General features: G+C 36.9%; 1 protein-coding gene across 1 annotated transcript in view; it reads left to right on the top strand.

The window, feature by feature from the left end:
• TMF1 (TATA element modulatory factor 1) overlaps window positions 1-19,275 on the top strand; it is a 30,289-nt gene that overhangs the window by 4,669 nt on the left and 6,345 nt on the right. Inside the window, 13 exon segments of the mRNA XM_021007528.2 lie at window positions 1,005-1,108; window positions 1,832-1,958; window positions 3,607-3,712; window positions 5,486-5,628; window positions 5,827-5,872; window positions 5,875-5,992; window positions 6,524-6,680; window positions 8,407-8,499; window positions 14,727-14,883; window positions 16,596-16,788; window positions 17,518-17,587; window positions 17,828-17,920; window positions 19,144-19,263. Coding sequence (XP_020863187.1) covers window positions 1,005-1,108; window positions 1,832-1,958; window positions 3,607-3,712; window positions 5,486-5,628; window positions 5,827-5,872; window positions 5,875-5,992; window positions 6,524-6,680; window positions 8,407-8,499; window positions 14,727-14,883; window positions 16,596-16,788; window positions 17,518-17,587; window positions 17,828-17,920; window positions 19,144-19,263 — 1,527 coding nt within the window.

Below are 19,275 nucleotides of genomic sequence, written 5' to 3'. Positions count from 1 at the left end.
GGCATTGCATAATTCTTGGTGGTATCTGAAATAATTTTTTTTTTCAGTTTACTATTCAGAACTTTCAAAGATATTAACTTGATGGCTGAAATTTCTTGGAGAAGAGTACCAAAGGAATAGATTAATATTTCAATATAATTAAGTTGCCTGACTACACACATTTATGCCAGATTGTCTCTTCCATACAAATGGCTTATTGTGTTGACATTGTTTATGCACGCTAAATAGCATCACATTGGACTATTTCCTTCTAAGTTAAAACCTCTAGCCCTCTTTCCATGCAGAGAGATGATCATGAGACCCACCAGTGTGAATTCTCTAGATATTTTTCTCTCTCATATCTAAAAATTGTAGAATATGTTGCTGTATCCGTTGGTATATTAACAGTGTGATTGACATATTATAGGTTAGAGTTGATAAGTCCATGCACTTGTGTAGAGATTTTTCACAAGAAGAGGCAATGAAAACGACTTTGCTTTTTAAATAAGATGTGCCTGACCTATAGTAAGAAACTGATAAATAGTATTTTAAGATCATAAAGCACTTTCTTCCAAAAAGCTCTTTGATACAGGTCGTGCAAGTAGTATTATTTCCATTTTACAAGTGAGGAAACTGAGGCAAAGAGGTTAAGTTGACTTGTACATGGTTGCTAAATCTATCTCAAACATGATTCAAGTAAGAGAGGTTTTGATTTGTACCTCTAAGCAGAAGAAAAGCTTAATGTCGTTGCCTCAGCAGAAACTAAAAATTAATATATTCCAGGTGTTACTTTGAATAATTTCTAGTGACTGATTCATGCTGATATGTTCTAGAGATAATTCAGTTTCATATTTTTATTTTTAATATAAATTATCCTTTTGACAGGGAATTATATATTGGTTATTATATATCATATAAGGTAATTTATTATGTAGTGGTTAGAATACTTTTAACTGGTAGACCGTATATAAAAGTAATCTTTTCTATATTAACATTTTTGACTCTTACATGTTTAATTTATTTAGACAATTGACCTCCTGAATGAAAAATTGGAAAAAAGAGAAACCCAGTTACTAGCCATTAGTAAGGAGAAAGCAGTTCTAGAAGAAGCTTATGATAATTTAAAAGAGTAAGTAATACTATAAATGAAATATTATCATTAACTTATTTTCAGTGTCTACATGTTAAAACAATCAGTTGCTGTAATTGCATGAAATACTTTGTATATTACCCTTTTTTATATTTTTGTCTTTATTTTGGTTTTTGCTTCATAAGTTAACATAACTAAATTTTCCTGAACTGAAATGTCAGATGACATTGACAATTAACTCGTTTTAATTTTTTTATCAAAATAATTTTTTTCCTCCCTTGAAATGATTTATAAGATTATCTTAGAGAAGAAAGGTATCTGGCAAGAATAGATCCTTTCCTACTCTTAATTTTTATATTCTTTTTTAAGTTGTGTTATTGATGATCTCAGGTAATAATAATAAAAAAATTTTAATGTGTTTATGAAAACAGACAGGCTAAAGCGTAGCCCTTTAGAAAAAAGTTTTGAATTTTTTTAATTGGAGAAAACTGAAATCTGTCACATCAGAAATTAGTTTTTAATACTTTTCAGATGTTATAAGCCAAATGGCAAATTTTTAGTCCTTGGTAAGTTTTCTGTCTAAATTATATTAAATTTATATCATGTAGATTTTTTCCTTTAAACTTCTTATGCCTTAAATTTGCTTTTTTTAAAAAATAAGTTATATCATAGAAACAATGTGACATTGTTGGAATGGAAGTAATTATGTCATCTTTCCAAATGTATGATTATTCTCATTCTTAAGTAATATTTCATATGTAGTGAAATGTTTAGAGTCAAAGAAGAAAGCAATAGCATTTCATCCTTGAAAGACGAGTTTACTCAAAGAATTGCAGAAGCAGAAAAGAAGGTTCAGTTAGCCTGCAAAGAAAGAGATGCTGCTAAAAAGGTAATCAGTGTTTTATTAAGATTGTTACAGTAAACGTTTTAGTGACAAAACTTTTGGGGAAAATAGAAATAGCTTTGGGGTCTGGAGAGATGGTAGATTAAAGGGTTAGTGTTGAGTGTATTAAACTCAAATCTTTGGTCATATGTGTACATGAAAAATTACAACAGAGGCAAAATTGATAGAACTATTACTCTTCAGAACACAGCTTGGTAAGTAAATCAGAGATCTTTCAGCCTGTTTGTATGTAGTAGGGACTTATTACTTGAGTACAGTATACATAAGCATTATGATAACCAGCTTTAGCTTGTTTCGAGAAAGGCTGTATATAAATGTAAGGTTTCATAATCAACCTGGGCTTACTTAGCACCTTCCTGTTAAATAATTTATGTATTTGCCCAAAGCAAAGTAATTGTAAAAAAAAACCATATGTTTCTGATTGGTAGTTTGGTTTATGTATTTGTTTTTAAAAATAAAATCAAAGCATCTTAGAATTTAGAGGTAAAAGGGAGCTTAAAGGTGACATGGTCCAGTTTCTTAATTTTATAGGTAAGATCAAGAGAGGTTAAATGACTTCATTCAGGTCACCCTGCTAATTAGTTGTAGAGTTGAGACTGGGGTGACTGAGCTGACTTTAATCCAGTGAGAAACTGTCTATCTCAGTATTGCCTTTAAATCTGTATTGGGTGTATATATAGTTTCGTCAAGGAGATTTAGACACTGGCAATTTGATATGGGATAACATGCATTTGGATTTTTTTTTTTCATCTTTATAAAGAGATGGTAGGGACTGGACTTCAGATTTTACTGGTATAGGGAACTCCAGGATGAGGCCACACTCCATTAATTCAAGTCAATGCCTCTGCAACTTTTTGTTCTTCAAGAATTGCCTAGAGATTGGCAGATGAAATGGCTTTCCCAGGGTTGCACAGCCAGGATGCTCAGAGGTGGGTCTAGAACTTAGGTCTTTCTGGTTCAGAGGCCTGCTGTCTGGCCACTCTCTTGAAGGTCATGCTGCCCTCTTTATACAAGTGCAGAAAATAGTTTTGTGAAGAAAATCAAGGCAGTACAAACTGAGATGTTCATCTTCATATATACATATATACATCTATCTATCTATCTATTTACTTAAGAGAGAAATAGTTCACGTTCCAACAGTTCTTTACTGTTTGGGTGAAATGACAATCTATTCAGGAGGCGTGCTGATTAAGTGCCTGGCATCTCTTCAGGGCACTGTGATAGGTTCTGGAAACGAAGACAAAAATGAAACAGGTCTGGATCTCAAGGTTCTTTAATTCCACAGAGAGATAGAATGAATGTGTACTGGGTACATGGGGGGAGGGAGGAAGTGGTGGTATCTGAGCATCCTGGAAGGAAAGCAGGAGTTCTGAGAGGCAGAAATGAGGGGGAAATGAGTGTGTTCTCAAAGACTGTTAATGTCTATTTTTTGGTTTTTGCATTTTATATGGCTTTCAGGGCTGTTTTCTTATACTTAGTTTGGGAGTATATGCTGTTTTGAACAAATTTATAGCTTCTTAGGGAAATTTGAATGAATTTAATTGCCCTGGTATTGCATTTGGAAAAAAAAAGAAACGTATTTTGAAGAAAAATGGTAATTTTTAAAAATACATAGATGCTATTTTGTTTCTAGGAAGTAAAAACCATAAAAGAAGAACTTGCAACTAGGTTAAATTGTAATGAAACGGCAGAACTTTTGAAAGAGAAAGATGAGCAAATAAAAGGATTAATGGAAGAAGGTGGGTACGTTCAACATTTTCCACTAACTACATCAGTCTTAAATTGTGAGAAGGAAAAATCCTGTTTTGTATGTGGCTAGCCACTACTTCCCATTAGAGGTTATGGAAACTGGGGAAATAGGGGCAAGAAAATTAGCTTACAGACTACAGAGAAAGATGGGTGTTCAGAGATGCACAGAAGTAGAGCAATATTCAGTTTTCTTTCATTTTTATTCCTAGAGGACTGACAACATAACTCTTCAAAGAGTAAACTGCTTTTTGAAAAACAAAGATTTATGTGGGAAAGCTATTAAGCAGGTTTAAGCCCTGATGTTTGAGCAAAGGCTTTTGGGATAATATTTCTGTGATTCATCTATTATGTAGTCAGTTGTGTGTCACAATGGAGAGAGTGCAGGGCTTAGAGTCGGGAAGATCTGATTGGACAAGTTACTTAACCCCTGTTTGGCTTGATTTCCTCATCTGTAAAATGAAAATAATAATAGCACCTATCTCCTAGGACTGTTGTGAAGGTAAAATAAAATCATATTTGTGAAGTGCTTTGCAGACCTTAAAGTTAAAGCACTGCACCTACACACACACACACACACACACACACACACACACTCTCTCTCTCTCTCTCTCTCTCTCTCTCTCTCTCTCTGTCTCTCTCTGTCTCTCACACACATATGTACACGTGTGCGCGCGCATGTGTACGTACAAGGTATTTTTATCTAAATCATTCCCACAGTTGCATTTTCACAGTGAATTTCAATTAATTTCATTTCTTATTCATAAATATTTCTTTTTCAAATTTACAATCACTTACAATTATGTAGAAATCTATAGGTAACATTGGGATAAAGTTAAAGACTTGTGACAGCATAATTTGTTCTAAATAGAAATTCTGAAACTAGAATGTGTCCATTTTTTGGCCATAGCGACTGTTTTATAAAGGAATAGGTTACCATTTGGTGGACCCTGATGAAATCCTGGCTCCTTAAAGGAAAGACAAGAGGAGGTTTAGAAAGCCTTATTTTAAAGGAATTTTTCAGAGTTAGTGGCAGAGGTAGCTATAGCATTTATCTCTTAGCTTAGTGCTGTAGAGGGAGACCTTTCGATCCTGGGTCATTGATTTAGATCTGGAAGAGAGCTGAGAAGTCATTCAGTCTAGCTCCCTTATTTTGTAGGTTAGGAAATGGACCCAGAGATGTCAAGTCACTTGCCCATGGTTTCACAGGTTTTAGATGTCAGAGCCAGAATTCAAACTCAGGTCCTTGACTTGAAATCCGTTATTCTTTCCACTGTACCATGTTGTTTGAAAGACAGGATTTGGAGTCAAGAGATCTGTATTTAAATCCTGACTTGAGCTTTATGACAATAGGTAAGTCTTTTAACCTCTCTGGGCCCCAGTTTCATTTACATCATTTGTAAAATAAAAATGATAGCCCTTGAACTTGCACTAACTCGCTCACAGGTTTGCTGGGAAAAGGCTTTGTAAAAGTTAAAAACACGATGTAAATGAATTGTTAGTACTTGAGCTTGTTCCTGTTTCACAGTATTTACGCTGCCCCAATCTATTAAGCTGTGCTAGTCATAGAATATAATCATTGTGAGGAATCTAGAGGTCATTCTGTCCAACCTCCTTGTTTTATTATTGAAGCTCGGATCCAGAGAAGTCAGCTCACGTCCCTGAGATCACAAAGACAGTAACAAATCCACAGAAGGGACTATGCTAAATGAGTTTTGGAGATTCTTCATTGTTTTACGCTTAACATTTTTTTCCTTTTCTTTTAGGAGAAAAACTTTCAAAACAGCAGCTGCACAATTCCAACATCATTAAGAAGTTAAGAGCTAAAGAGAGAGAAAATGAAAACATTAGTGCAAAGCAGAGCAAAAAGATGAAGGAGCTAGAAGAGGAACTGCAACATTTAAAGCAGGTAAGGATGTTTATCAGCAAAGTCGTGTCTTTTGTCATATTGGACCTCAGAAAAGCAGTAATGGAAGACAGGTTCATCAGGCCGTTAGTGGGCTTATTTGGGAAGTGTGATGTGCAGGTCTGCGTTCTTCAGTGTGACCTGAGTTTACCTGAGAATGATCATTTACTAAAAGATTAATTTTCCGATCTTTTAATGTAGGTTCTTGATGGCAAAGAGGAGATTGAGAAACAACATAGAGAGAACATTAAAAACTTAGCTGTGTAGTAGAACGACAAGAAAAGGATCTTGGCAGACTTCAAGTGGACATGGATGAACTTGGGGAAAAAAATCGAAGTGCCCAGGCGGCCTTGGATAGTGCATATAAGTAAGGAAATACACACAGCCACTTACTCCTCCTGTCCACCTCTGGACGTCCCTGGCTGACGTCCCATTTTCTTCAGGAAGCCTTTCGCTGGCTCCTAGGAGGGGTGCGAGTTTCATCCCTCTATTAATAATCTCCAGTTTATCCCCTCTATACCATGTGTATTCATAGTTGTTGCCGCATTGCCTCTTCCATTAGCGTGAGCTCCCTGAGAGTGGAGACTGTCTTCTGCCTTGCTTCATGGTCCCAGCACTAAGCGCTGGACCTGGCACGAGATGCATTAATGAGTGCGAGTTGACCATTTGCCTCATTTAATACCACAATAGCAGGACATTTTATAAAGCCATGGCTCTCAGCATTTGATCCCTAGTAACTTCTTTTATAAAGCTGTTACTTGCATAGGTATTTAATGTGTTTGATATGGGTAAGATGTGCCCATTTCAAGGGGTTTTTTTATGCACTTGGACATTTGACATATTTTGGGTTTGTAGTATGACAGGATATGTTTTCTAATCATAAAAAATACGACTTTAGAGAGCTTGCAGATCTTCACAAAGCTAATGCTATGAAGGATACAGAGGCACAGGAGGCGTCTTTAAATCGTGAAATGAAAGTTAAAGAAGAGCTATGTTTAGCACTTGAGAAGGCCCAGGAAGAAGCCCATCAACAGCAAGAAGCATTAGCAATTCAGGTGAGTTGTGAATGATGAACAGGATGGTCCTGTCTTGGAATTAATTTGTTGTTTCTTAACATTAAGAACCTTGTTGACTAGCTTGACCCAAATACTTTAACCCCCGAATAGTAAAATTATTTTACTTCCTTCACAATTCATTAGGACCTATAAATGTATTTGTTTTAATAGTGCTCATTAACACAAACTTGATTGAAGTGATGTTTGCTAATTGCAAAACAGAATAATGAAATTAAATAGTCTTTCTTTTGTAGGCTTAATAAATAGACTCATTCTGAGCACTTAAATATTTGTCTTAACCCCTTTTCTCCGCTTAACACAGCTGTTGTCTTAGTTCAGACCCTCAGCCACCTTGCCTAGATTATCACAGCAGCCCAAAGCCTCTCTGCACTCTAGTATATCCTGCACACTGCTGCCCAAGCAATTCTTCTTAAGCACACATGTGACCCTCTGACACTCCTATTTGGTCAACTCCTTGGCTTCTTGTTGCCTCTAGCATCGAATATAAAGTCTGTTTAGCTTTGAAAGCCCTACGTAATCTGGCCTCAGTCTCTTTCTATCCTCATTGTCTCTGTCTCCCTCTCTTGTACTCTGTGATCTAACCAAACTGGCTGCTTTTTAGTTCTGCATAGGTGACACTCCATCTTTTACTCTGGTGTCTTTACACTGGCTGCTCCATATGCCTACGATATACTCACTGCTATAATGACTCAAAGAAATAAAATAGTATGTTTAAATATTATGGAAAATGGAGAGTAAAAAAATGTTATTGAAGTAATAGAAAAAGGAAAAACCTTAATAGTTAACATTTTTGGTAATTTAAAAAAAATTAAATTTTCAAAAATGTATTTTCAAAATATATTACCTTAAGAATTCATATCAGACTCTCCCATATGGTAATGTTTCCATAACAGGAAACTAAGGGGGTAGCTCAACACTTGAGTTTGAATACTAGCTCTGCTACTTACTGATAGTGTGGCCTGGGGAAAATTATTTTGCTGGCCCTCATATTTGTTATCCTTCAAATGAGAAAGTTGGACAAGATGATCTCAAGTTTCTTTCCAGTTATAAATGTTGTGATTCAAATCCTGGGTCTATAAATATGTGAGTTTGGTTCAGTCATTTTATTTTAAAAACTAGGGATACCTGCATTGCTTGCCTCATATAGCCTGGGATTTATGCCCTTCCAAAGCTTGTCCGCTACTTGTCTGTTCCTTTTGCTTGAAATGTCCCCCCCCTCCCCATAGAGTCCCCTTTGTCGTTGTTGTATTGGAACACTACCCCTCCTTCAAAGCCCAGACCAGATGCCTGTCTTCATTGCCTTAGCTAGAAGTGATGGCCTCCTCCTCTGTGTAATTCCTCTTGTACTCAGTTGGTGCCTTTGTTTCATGCTTACTTGGTGCAACTTTGGGTTAGATTTGGTCATTTTCTTGCTTTTTTTCTCTCACTAGATTGTAAACTTATTGAGGATTGCATGGAACAGGACTTCCACAATATCTTACATAGTACTTCGCACTAGTGCCCTTACTTAACAATAGCAGTTAATAAATGTTTGTTGAGTGAATGAATGAGATTAATGCATGAGAGCATACTAAAAATATGGGGCCTGAAATGTGAAAGATGAAGCAACACAGTAACAATATATGCTAACAGCCATCAAAGTAATTCACATGCTAGCTTGTGTTGATTATTGATGAATGATTCTAACCTTTCTCCTTTGATGTAGGTGGCAGACCTTAGATTGGCTTTGCAGCGGGCAGAACAAGCTGCTGCACGAAAGGAAGATTATTTGCGTCATGAAATCAGTGAACTGCAGCAGGTACTGTGGAGAAGGTGTTTTCCATAAATAACCATTCACGTTTCTCCAAGAGTTTTCCAGGGAAGCCGTGAGTCGTGGCTCATGCAGACATTATTCTTCTCATTTATAATGGCAAAAGGAACTGTCTTTGAAAGGTAGATGACTGTGAGGTCACACATGTCACGTGGTTGCAGCTGGCAGGCTCTCATAGGTCCTTTGATTCCAATTCCTGGACACAGCACTACTCCATTTTTTTCTTGCGACTTTTCTTAAAATTTGGTTTTTCTGTACTTAACCACCAGATTTTAAAAAGAGCGTCTTCATATCATAGAACACAAAGAGAAGATTTGTATGTGAACCCATGAATACCACTTGCTTTTTAAGTAATTAAACACATGACTTTCAAAACTGCCCTGTTTATGCTTGCTTTTGGACTTCATTTTGTTCTCTGAATATAAAAAAGTTTCATTGGCTTTCTTTTTTCTTTTTCTTTTCTTTTTTCATCACCTTAGCTGTTCTTCTCTAATTAAAAATAGAAGAAAAAAGTCATAACACATAAGCATAGTCAAGCAAAAAAAAAAATCTACACAGCAGCCACATCAGAAAACATATCTCATTCTGTACCTTGAATCCATCACCACTCTATCAGGAGGTGGATAACATTTCACCATAGTCCCTCTGTAAATATGGTTGTTCATTGCTTTGATTAGAGTTCTGAAGTCATTCAGAGTCATTTTTCTTTATAGTGTTGTCATCTAAATTATTCTGCTGCTTCTGCTCACTTCATTTTTAATCAGGTCATACTTCCCAGGATTCTTTGAAGTCATCTCTTTTGTTATTTCTTACCGTGCAGTAATATTCCATTATTTCTATATCACTGTCACAGTTTTCAGTTCTTTGGATTTTTTTTACCCCTTTTTAATCCAACCTTTAATCCAATTCAGGAAATTTTCATTTCCTTTTATTCATTCCTAGAAATATTCCTTCTCTCTGTATCCCTTTTTCTCTGTTGATGTATTTCTACACCAAACTCAGTGTCCCAGTGTGTTCAAACTTCCTTTGTCCACTTCAGATAAGAATGAGGTTCATCTGATGTCTATCCCATTCACCTTATCCTCCCAAGTTTCTGTACTTTTCTTCTCTTATAGTGCAACATGAGATCTACCCTGTTCTTTCTCTATCCTATACTAATATATTTTTCTTTTATCTTCCCTTTTCTTCCTCTTTTAAAACTCTCAGAACAGAACCAGAGAACCCCAGGCCATCTGTTTTTCTTACTTAATTTCCTGAATAACCTTTGAAGACATCAAGGTTTTAATAGTAACACTTGTTTCTTCTCTACTTATTAGAATGTTAACATTACATTATCTTTCAGGTCCTTTAAATTGCTCAAATGTACCTTTCTAGCTTTCTCTTGACTCATGTTTGCATTTCAAAGTTCTTATTCATTTTCTGGTCATGTGATCAAGCATGCTTGAAAGTCCTTTATGCCATTAAAAGTCCATTCCCCCCCACGGGATTATATGTTCATATTTGTAGGGTTAATAATACTTGCTTGTCAGCTTATAGCTTGAGCCCTTTGGAATAGTGTAGTCCAAGATCTCCTCTAGTTTATTGTGGAAGCTGCCAGGTCTTGTATGATCCCATCTGTGGTTCATCTTGTACTAAGTGCCTCCACTTCCTCTACCTGCTCTTCTAAACATTCTGTATTCTGGCTTCTGATTCAGCTAAAACTGCTCTCTACAAAGTCATTACTGATCTTTTAATTGCCAGATCAACTAGCCTTATCCTTCTGTACCTCTCTGTAGCATTTGATACTTCTGATAACCTTCTCCTGGATGCTTTTGACTTTCTAGATTTTCATGATTCTAGGTTCTCAAGTGTGGCTCTTTGACTGAATCTAAACTTCATAGAACAAATCCTCTTAATAAAAGGATTTGTTCTGTGAGGTTTGGATTCAGTCAAAGAACTGCACTTGAGGACCTAGAGGGCCACATGTGGCCTTGAGGCTGCAGGTTCCCCACCCCTTTCCATATTTCTTATTACTGTGAAAGGGAAACATCATTCACCCAGTTAGCCGGTTCTTTCAGCTTCAGCGTTATCTTCATGTCTTCTCTCACTCACCCAATGTATACAACTCTTCTCAGATCTTGCTCTTCTTCACTCAGACTTCCTAGCTTCTCTGAATTTCTTCTACTCAAATCTAATTCCACCTTTTATAGGATGCTTTCCTAGTCCCTTCTGCAGGTAGTCCCTTCCCTTTTAAGATTACCTTCCATTTTATACCATGCTATAGCTTTCATGTACTTAGCTATACATGTTGTCTCACCATTAGAATTCTACACTTATGGGACCAGGGTTTGTTTTTTTGCCTTTTTTTGCACGTAACAACACTTATTAACTCCTTGTTGACTAACTGTGTTCTTTTTCTTTTTATTTTACCCTCTGGCTTTAATAGATGTGGATAGTTTTCACTGATTTGTTGAAATATATTATTTAGGCATTTTTAAAAATCATGTTTTTTAGGGATTTTGATGATTCCTAAATTATCTCTTCTTGACTTGCTTTGATTTGTTTTGGATAGCAGATACTTTACATTTTCTTTTATTTCTAGGAATTCCAAAATGCTGCATAACTATGAAGGGAAAAACTAAGCAGTGAAATGGAGAAAAAATAGGATACTAATGAAAAAAGAGAATTAACATCGTATACTATGTGTCAGCACATCAAGGACCTATGATTTCATTGATGTGGGAATTCCAGGGACGCAGATCATAATCCATCTCTATCCTAGAGTTTTAGATTTCATTCTAATATTTCTTGCTGTCTCATGGAGCCATTGATCTCTGTTTGGTCTATTCCAAGTATCAGGGAGTCTGTTACTTTTGGGGTAAGGTTTACCACCTTTTATTCTGAGCTATTTAGTCTTCTAGTTTTTTCCTGAAAAGCTTTTGCTTTTTATGTTCTGCTTCATTTTTTCTAGGTATTCTTGTCCATGTGGAAAGTTCATTAATTTTTTTAATCTTTGCTTGCAGTTGTTATTGAGTTGTTTTCTCTTTTCAGGCTGGAATTTTGGATAGTCCTTTATTTACGATAATTTTTCCTATCATAGTGTCTTCTGTTTACTCCTCTCTGTAGCCTTAGTTCTTGAATTGGGGATTTGTGCCGGAATCACGCTCTGCCCGTTGCTGTTCATTTAGGTATGATGTGGTTGTTGATGGTTGGTTTTGACCTGGGTCTCACTGGTTTCACCTCCATCTCTTAGGGTGTTTCTGTGCTAAAAGCAACAATAGGTTTTAGGTTCCCATGGATTTTTGAACTTTAGATAACTGGATTTTTAAGGGCCATCTGATGTCTCAGGACAGAGTACTAGGACACTTGGAGTCCTTAGGCCTGTTTTTTTGTGTGCTGCTTCCAAGAGTCATGCTAGCTCTTTGATCTGGGAGCAGCCCTCTTCTCATGTTGCCTAAGGTGATGGGTGTTTTTGCTTGTGTTGGAAGTCTACCATCTTTTTCAGGTGTGCTTTTTCTGTTCCCTTTCCAAGGATTTTGACTTTTTGGTCAGTTAGTAGGGTGGATGTTAGTAAAGTTTCTCACTGGATTTCTGGATCATTATTTGCTCTGCTGTTACTTAATGTGTTTGTTGGAATAGGTGTGTGGGTGCTGAGTTGTCTGCCTCCCAGGTGGTCACATTGGCTGGATGACTGAGTACCTTGTGGCTCCCTCTTAAATAGACTTCATGCAATATTTTTGGAATGAAGAAGAAATTATAATATCATTTCTTCTGTTGCTAATATGAACCAAAGGATGTTAGCTCTGTTTTAAATTAAAAAAATATTTTTTTCTTATATTTTAAGTTCTGAATTGTCTCACTCTCTCCCTCTCTACTTCATACTAGAGAGGACCACCATTTGACACAGATACATATATAGATAAAGATATGTAGAGATACAGATATATGTAAAACCATGCTATGCATATTTGTATTTATCATTTTTTTCCCTGGAGGTGGATAGCAGCTTCCAGTTCATTCATAGGTCCTTTGTAGTTGATTTGAATATTTATAATACTCAGAATAGCTTAATCACAGTTATTCTTTGAACAATATTGTTGTTACTGGATCCTGTGTTCTCTTGGTTCTGTTCATTTCATTCTTCATTATTTCATGCAAATCTTTCCATGTTTTTCTAAAATGAACGTGCTCATCATTTCTTAGAGCATAGTAATAGTTCATCAATATTAGCTGCCTTTTAAAATAAATCTCAGAAAACATTTTGTTTCAGAAGAAATGGCTATATTGCTGCAGAATTTTAGTATAAATATTTTAACGTGCAGATAACTGCTTTATCTATAGCATTATTTACTCTATGTCTCTTATTGTCCATCCTTTTGTATATTGTTTTCTGAACACTCTATATTAGATAGGCACAGAAAGAGTGAAACTCAGATTAGTTCATCTTTCTGTTTCTCTAAATTCTTAAAAAGACTTAGATGAGGAAACATGGGTATAATTCATTAGCAGTTCAACAAACATTAAATATCTGTGTTATGTCCAGAAGTTGTTACTACTAGATGGTGTTCTAGTTAAGAGTGTCATAGAAAATACTGAGATAAATAAAGCATTGCCCACTCTCATGAAGCTTAAAGTCCCGTTGCTGGGATAGACAGACAGACAGACAGACACACACACACACACACACACACACACACACACACACACACACACACACACAATGTAGACTAGAGCTTGATAAGTGAACAAGCACCTCATACATTGGAGTCATTTAGTTTGTTAAGCTTGAGAGGTATAAAAAACTATCTTATGAAATCCAGGGAAGGCAAGAAGTCCGCTGTCAAGTATGGGAAATCAGTGAAGGAAAAGATACGTGTAGGAGGTAGCATTTAAGCTGAATTTTGAAGGATAGGTAGGATTTTAACAAGTTCACATGAAATGGGAGGTCATTTCAGCCATAGAGATTAACATGAGTGTGGCACTTCCAACTGGGTGTCCCATAGGCACCTCACATACAACATAGCCTCAGACAGAACTCATCACTCCCCCTTACTCCTCAAACCCACCTGTCTTCTGTACTTTTCTATTTCTCCAGAGGATTCAGTGATCCTTCCATCATCCACATTCCCATTGTCGGTGTTGTCCTTTACTCCCCATTTTCCCTCACCCCACGTACAGAATTAGTTGCCAAGTCTTATTGATTCTGCCTTCCCACCATCCATTCCCTTCTCTTCCCTTTCACAGCTACCAAGCCTACTTCGGGCCCTTCTCATCTCTCAGCTGGATTTCTGAAATAGCTTCTTGATTGCTCTGCCTGCCTTAAGGCTTTCTGTTTCCAGTCCATTCTCTGCACAGCTGCCAGTGTGCCCAAAGTACATGTTAGACCTTGTCAGTCCCCTGATCACTAAACTCTTGTGGCTCCTCTGTTTGGCCCATTACAGCCTGGCAACAACTCATCTTTCCAGCCCTGTTGATTATCATTCCACTCCACAGACTCTTCAGTTCCCGGAACTGAGTGCTTCCTGCCTTTGACATGTCAGTGCGACATCCCCTCGCTCCATAACTTTGCCGGGTCTTTCTCCCCTGGAACATGCTTGCTTGTCACTTTCACTGTCTAGAATACCTAGTCTTCTGAGTTTTACTGAAGCATCATCTGATTCAGCCCTCACCTCTAGCTGCTCGTGTGACCTCAAAATCACCTTGTATTTTTTTTGTATATTCTTGTGTATGACATATATTGTGTAGCAAAATGCAAGCTTCTTGAGGGCAGGGACTTTTTCATTTGTTTCTTTATGTCCGTGGTGCCTAGCACAGTACCTGAAGTGTGGTTGGTGCTTACTAAATATTTGTTGATTGGTTGATTTTTCTTAGAAATGAAGGTAAAGGCAGGAGTATGTAATGATGCTGAATATTCTGAAGAATTGAAGGGTTGTGTCTATTGGTCTCAATATTCTTAGCAAAGTAGTCTAAACATATGCTGTTGGTGTGGGGCTTGTCAGTGTGAAGGGAGGAGAAAGGGAGCAGCCTCTATAGGGGGTGAGCTTAGGTAGCAAGATAACCTCATTCTGTTTTTTATTTGAATGCTAGACATAGAAAGGACACACAGTTGTGTCTCCCAAATGTTGTTTATTGGGAAAAGTTTGTTTTAATATGTAGAAATTTTCTTGTGAAGTTTAGTAATGTTTCTTATGCATTTTATTGATAAGTGGTAATGACATAAGAATGTCATAACTTAGAGACTCCAGGAGGCAGAGAATAGGAACCAAGAGCTAAGCCAGAGTGTTACATCTACCACAAGACCATTGCTTCGACAAATAGAAAATCTACAAGCAACTCTGGGAGCGCAGACGTCATCGTGGGAGAAGTTAGAGAAGAATCTCTCTGATAGGCTTGGTAAGCGACTTTGAATTTTATGATGTAGTTAACAGGTTGTAAAAGTTTGAGGGAAATAATAAAATGACAATGAATGATCTAGATTAAATGAGTGGAGCTCTCAGAAGATTTCAGTTTATATATTGCTTCGGCGTTGTGTATAGTTTGCACCAATTAATGTGGGCTCTGCTAGGTGGGAGGCAGTGGTGCTGAAACCTAGGATCCCCTGAGGATGATATCCAGATGTTTTAGAGCCATAAGGGGTGCACAAGCATGATACGTTATTTTTTTATTCATTAACATTTCACTTATCAATGCCTGTCTCTTACTATACCTTGGATCTGTGATTTCAGCAGTGTAGCTACTCCCTGAACCTGTGCACATCATAGTCTCTCATTGCACTCTCATCCCGAGAGCGCCTTATCTGCATTTTCCCGGAGAGCTGCTTCATGGGGTTGCCCTATGCAGTGCCCCAGAGGCTTTATTTGTGTGCTTTTCATGCCTTAAGATTGCCATTGGGTTGTGTGCCTGCTGCCCTGTTTATTTGGCTAGCTCACGTTCTCTGATCTGAGAGGGAGAGACTGAACCTGTTATTTCACTGTTAAAGGAAACTTCCAGATGAGGTGAATCCCTCTGCTGTGCAGGGCAGCTCTTTCTCTGTTCTCAGAGGCTGAGGAACTTGGTCAGGGTCACATGGCCAAGTGTGTATCAGGCAGTTACCTAAGAGAAGTCCAGTTTCATTTCTTCCTCCGATGCACTTCCATGTTCATTGCCGGGATTTACTGTGTTACCTTTAATTATTGAAAGAGCAAGAAGGCTTTACAGCTATTACGGCATTAACTTGGTGGTATAAAATGAGAATTCACTGTAACTGACATTGAAATTTTATGCCTAGTTTCTCCATTTACCTTTGCAGTTAATATCACATAGATAATTTTCCTGTCCCTTGCACTGCTTTTTTCCCTCTTACATCTTGCCACTTGCTATCTCTGACCTGCTCTTATACTTGCAGAGCGTTCTATGCACTTGACAGTCGGCGTTCTAGTTGCCGTCTCTAGGGTCTGACTCTCCCAGCTTGGGTATGATTTGGCAAGGCCTCCAAAGGCTGAGAGGGGAGGAGGAGTCATGTGCGGGAAAGTTATAGTTACAGTCTTACTAGTGGAGCTAAGTCTAGGGACACTCAGAATCAGGCTGTAGGAGGGGAGGACTTTTTTGTTATACTTTTGACAAAGGAGCTGTAGGTTATTCATACTCTCTGTGGATTTGGAAATAACATTTTTTATATATAATGTGTATATATGTGCACAGAGGTAGCATATGTATGCTGTACATGTTATGATGATACATTTATAAGTTGAATTTCACTGTACATACCCATATTATTCGTGGCATTGGCTTAGAATAGATGTGTTATATGAAAATTTGCTCTGGTGATTTATGGAGGATATATAATATTGAGGGAGTGGTGAAATGCAAATTTACTTACAGCAATAATGAAGGAAGTACCCTTTCAAAGTGATTGTCCCTGGGAGAAGTATGGTAAATAGAAATATAATTAATGAATTTATAAATTTTTCTTTTATTTATGGTCATTAGTCCTGAACTAGGCATGCTGTATGTAACTCCTATATTTAGAAATGTCCTTTTGCATCTTAAATTTTTTAAAGTTAGAATCTTGATAGTCCAGAAACACTAGAAAGAGGTGGCTATTTTCTTTCATTTCTTGTCATCAGGTGAAACCCAGGCCTCGTTGGCAGCGGCAGTGGAGAGGGAGCATGCTGCTGTTGAAGAGCTGCTTACTAACAAAATGCAGGTGTCTTCCATGGAGTCACAGAATAGCATCTTGAGACAGGAAAATAGTAGATTTCAGGTCCAGCTTGAAGCTGAGAAAAACAGACTACAAAAACTGGAAGATGAAAACAGCCGGTGAGCATCATCTTTTTGAGTGAAGCTTTTCTTGAAAAATCAGACATGAAACACTGAAGAGTGACAGCATTTTTTCGAAATGCTAACTAACTTTTGAAAGTTTTTTTTTAAATTTTTAAAAAAATTTTTTAGGCAATTGGGGTTAAGTAACTTGCCCAGGGTCACACAGTGAAAGTTTTTTTTTGTTGAGGTAGCAGTATGTAATCTTGATAAATCCTTTACTTTTTATGGAAATAAAGGTAAGACCTACTAATTTATAGATCTAGGGAATTCCTAGACATAGAAACTCTTTGTGCCAATGCCCATGGGACTTCCTTACGACCTTCTAGGTGTGGAGCATTGCCCAAAGCTCTGAGAGGTTCACGATTGTGTCTGGCTCCCGCAGCCTGGATCTGGCAGAGTAGGGTCTTCCTGGCACCCAAGCCAGCTCTCTCAGTCCCAGTGCATGTGCTGCCTCATGTTTTTATGTGTTCATTAATGCATTTAGAGAGGGCAGTGAGGTAGGGCATAGGTATATTTCTGTTTTGCAAGAGTTTTCAGAAGTACCAGTTGAATCTTCTAAATAGAGCTCTCATTTTTAGAATTTCAGCTTAATCATTCAAAAGTGGCCTTTTGCCAACTCACAGAAATACTACCCTTTGCATAATAAGCTAGTAAGTAAACTTAAAATAAGTTTTTAACAGGTTTTGTTGTTACTCTCAATGTTCTCATTTCCTTTTGGCTTAATAGGTACCAGGTTGAACTAGAAAACCTAAAGGAAGACTATGGGAAAACCCTGGAAGAGGCTCGGAGAGAAAAGGTAGATGCTTTAGGGCTCTGCTCCCCCTCACTGGGGACTAGGTTTGGAGACTGGGAGGGAAAAATGGGAGGAACGGGACAGAACGGGACAGATGTGAAGCTGCCAGAACCCTGAGACTGGATCTGTAACAGTAAAAGAGTCCTGAGTATGTCTTTATGCCCCTAACTTTATCACCTTGCTTTTACATAACAATTTGAGATTTCTTCAAGTAAATAATTTAGTTTTGTTTAATTTTTTTAGACATTATTAAATAGTCAACTAGAAGTGGAGAAAATGAAAGTTGAACAAGAAAGAAAGAAAGCAATTTTATCCCAAGAAATGATGAAGGAAAAGGTACCGCTTTTGTCTGCCCATATCATTTAGTAGAAATTATGTTCAAACATTCATTCATTCTTTTTTTTAATAGTATTTTATTTTTTCTAATTACATGTAAAGACAATTTTTAACATTCCTTTAAGAAAAATTTGAGTTCCAAGTCTTCCTCCCTCACTTGCTCCCTCGCCTCCCCCATCCCTAAGATGGTAAGCAGTTTGATAGAGGTTACATGTGTGCATTCACTCTTAAATGATTGTAGTATTAATGTTGAAATATCCTGCTGCATGACCAAAAGTAACCTAGATATTGCTTTGGAAGCAAGCAGGCATTCATGGAAAGAATCTTGGTTTTGGAGGACTGGGCTCAGATTTTGATTTTGCTGTGTACTGTCTGTGGGTCTTTTGGAAAGTCACTTATTCTTTCTGGTCCTCAGTTTCCTTGTATGTAAAATGAGGAGGGAGTTGAACTAGATGATCTCTAAGGTCTTGTCTGGTTCTGAATCCTGTGGTAAATCCTAGCTGTCAGTGCACCATTCTCATTCACAATATATCCAGCTTGAGCTTAATCAATAACTTCTTGAATCTGGGTGGTATGTAGCCCTTCCCAGTGAGTAGCATTTTTGTTCTTTTGTTATATTGGTGAAATGAATTGTGGCATTATTAGAGGCTATTAGTGGTGAAACTGAATTGTTAACTTGTTGGCTATGGAAAGTATTAATTTGAATTTTCCATTTTTAGTTGAATGATTAATACATTCTTACTAGAAGGTCAGAGTAATCAGGTATATGTGAATTATCTTATGAAATTGTTTGGAATTTTAAAACTACTTAAATAAACTGGCATATAACCTTCTAATGTCTGAAATCATCACTAGTTTAACTTTTATAAAATTGGTTTTGTTTTATATTTTGTGCTGTCAAAGTAAAACTTTATAGCTGGTTCAACAGAAAAAATTCCTTTTTATCCCCCCCCAAAAAAAACTAGAATGATAATGATATAAATAGATTAAGACCCTGGAGTCACATAAGTAACATTTACTAATAAAGTTTAGTTATATTTTAAAGACAAGAAGATGTTAAAATATATTACTCCTTTGATGATACCACTTCAAAAGTCTTATTTACATTTTTTATGAGAAAATTATTAGCTTTTTTTCATTTCAAAAACCAGACTCTAATAACTTATCTTTCTTGTTTTATTTTTTTGCTTTTTGATCTGAATTGGATTTTTTAATATTCAAAGGAACGTAAGACATTTTCTTTTTCGACATTGGATACTGTTTCCAGCACTCCTACGTTGTCTCGTTCTAGTTCTGTAAGTGGAATTGATATGGCAGGCTTACAAACGTCGTATCTTTCTCAGGTAATGGTGTAT

The sequence above is a fragment of the Phascolarctos cinereus genome, unplaced genomic scaffold (assembly GCF_003287225.1).
Source record: "Phascolarctos cinereus isolate Bilbo 61053 unplaced genomic scaffold, phaCin_HiC Scaffold_4;HRSCAF=312, whole genome shotgun sequence".
Taxonomy (NCBI): Eukaryota; Metazoa; Chordata; class Mammalia; order Diprotodontia; family Phascolarctidae; genus Phascolarctos; species Phascolarctos cinereus.
The sequence above is the reverse complement of the archived record's forward strand: the minus strand, read 5'-3'. Positions and strand labels throughout refer to the sequence as shown.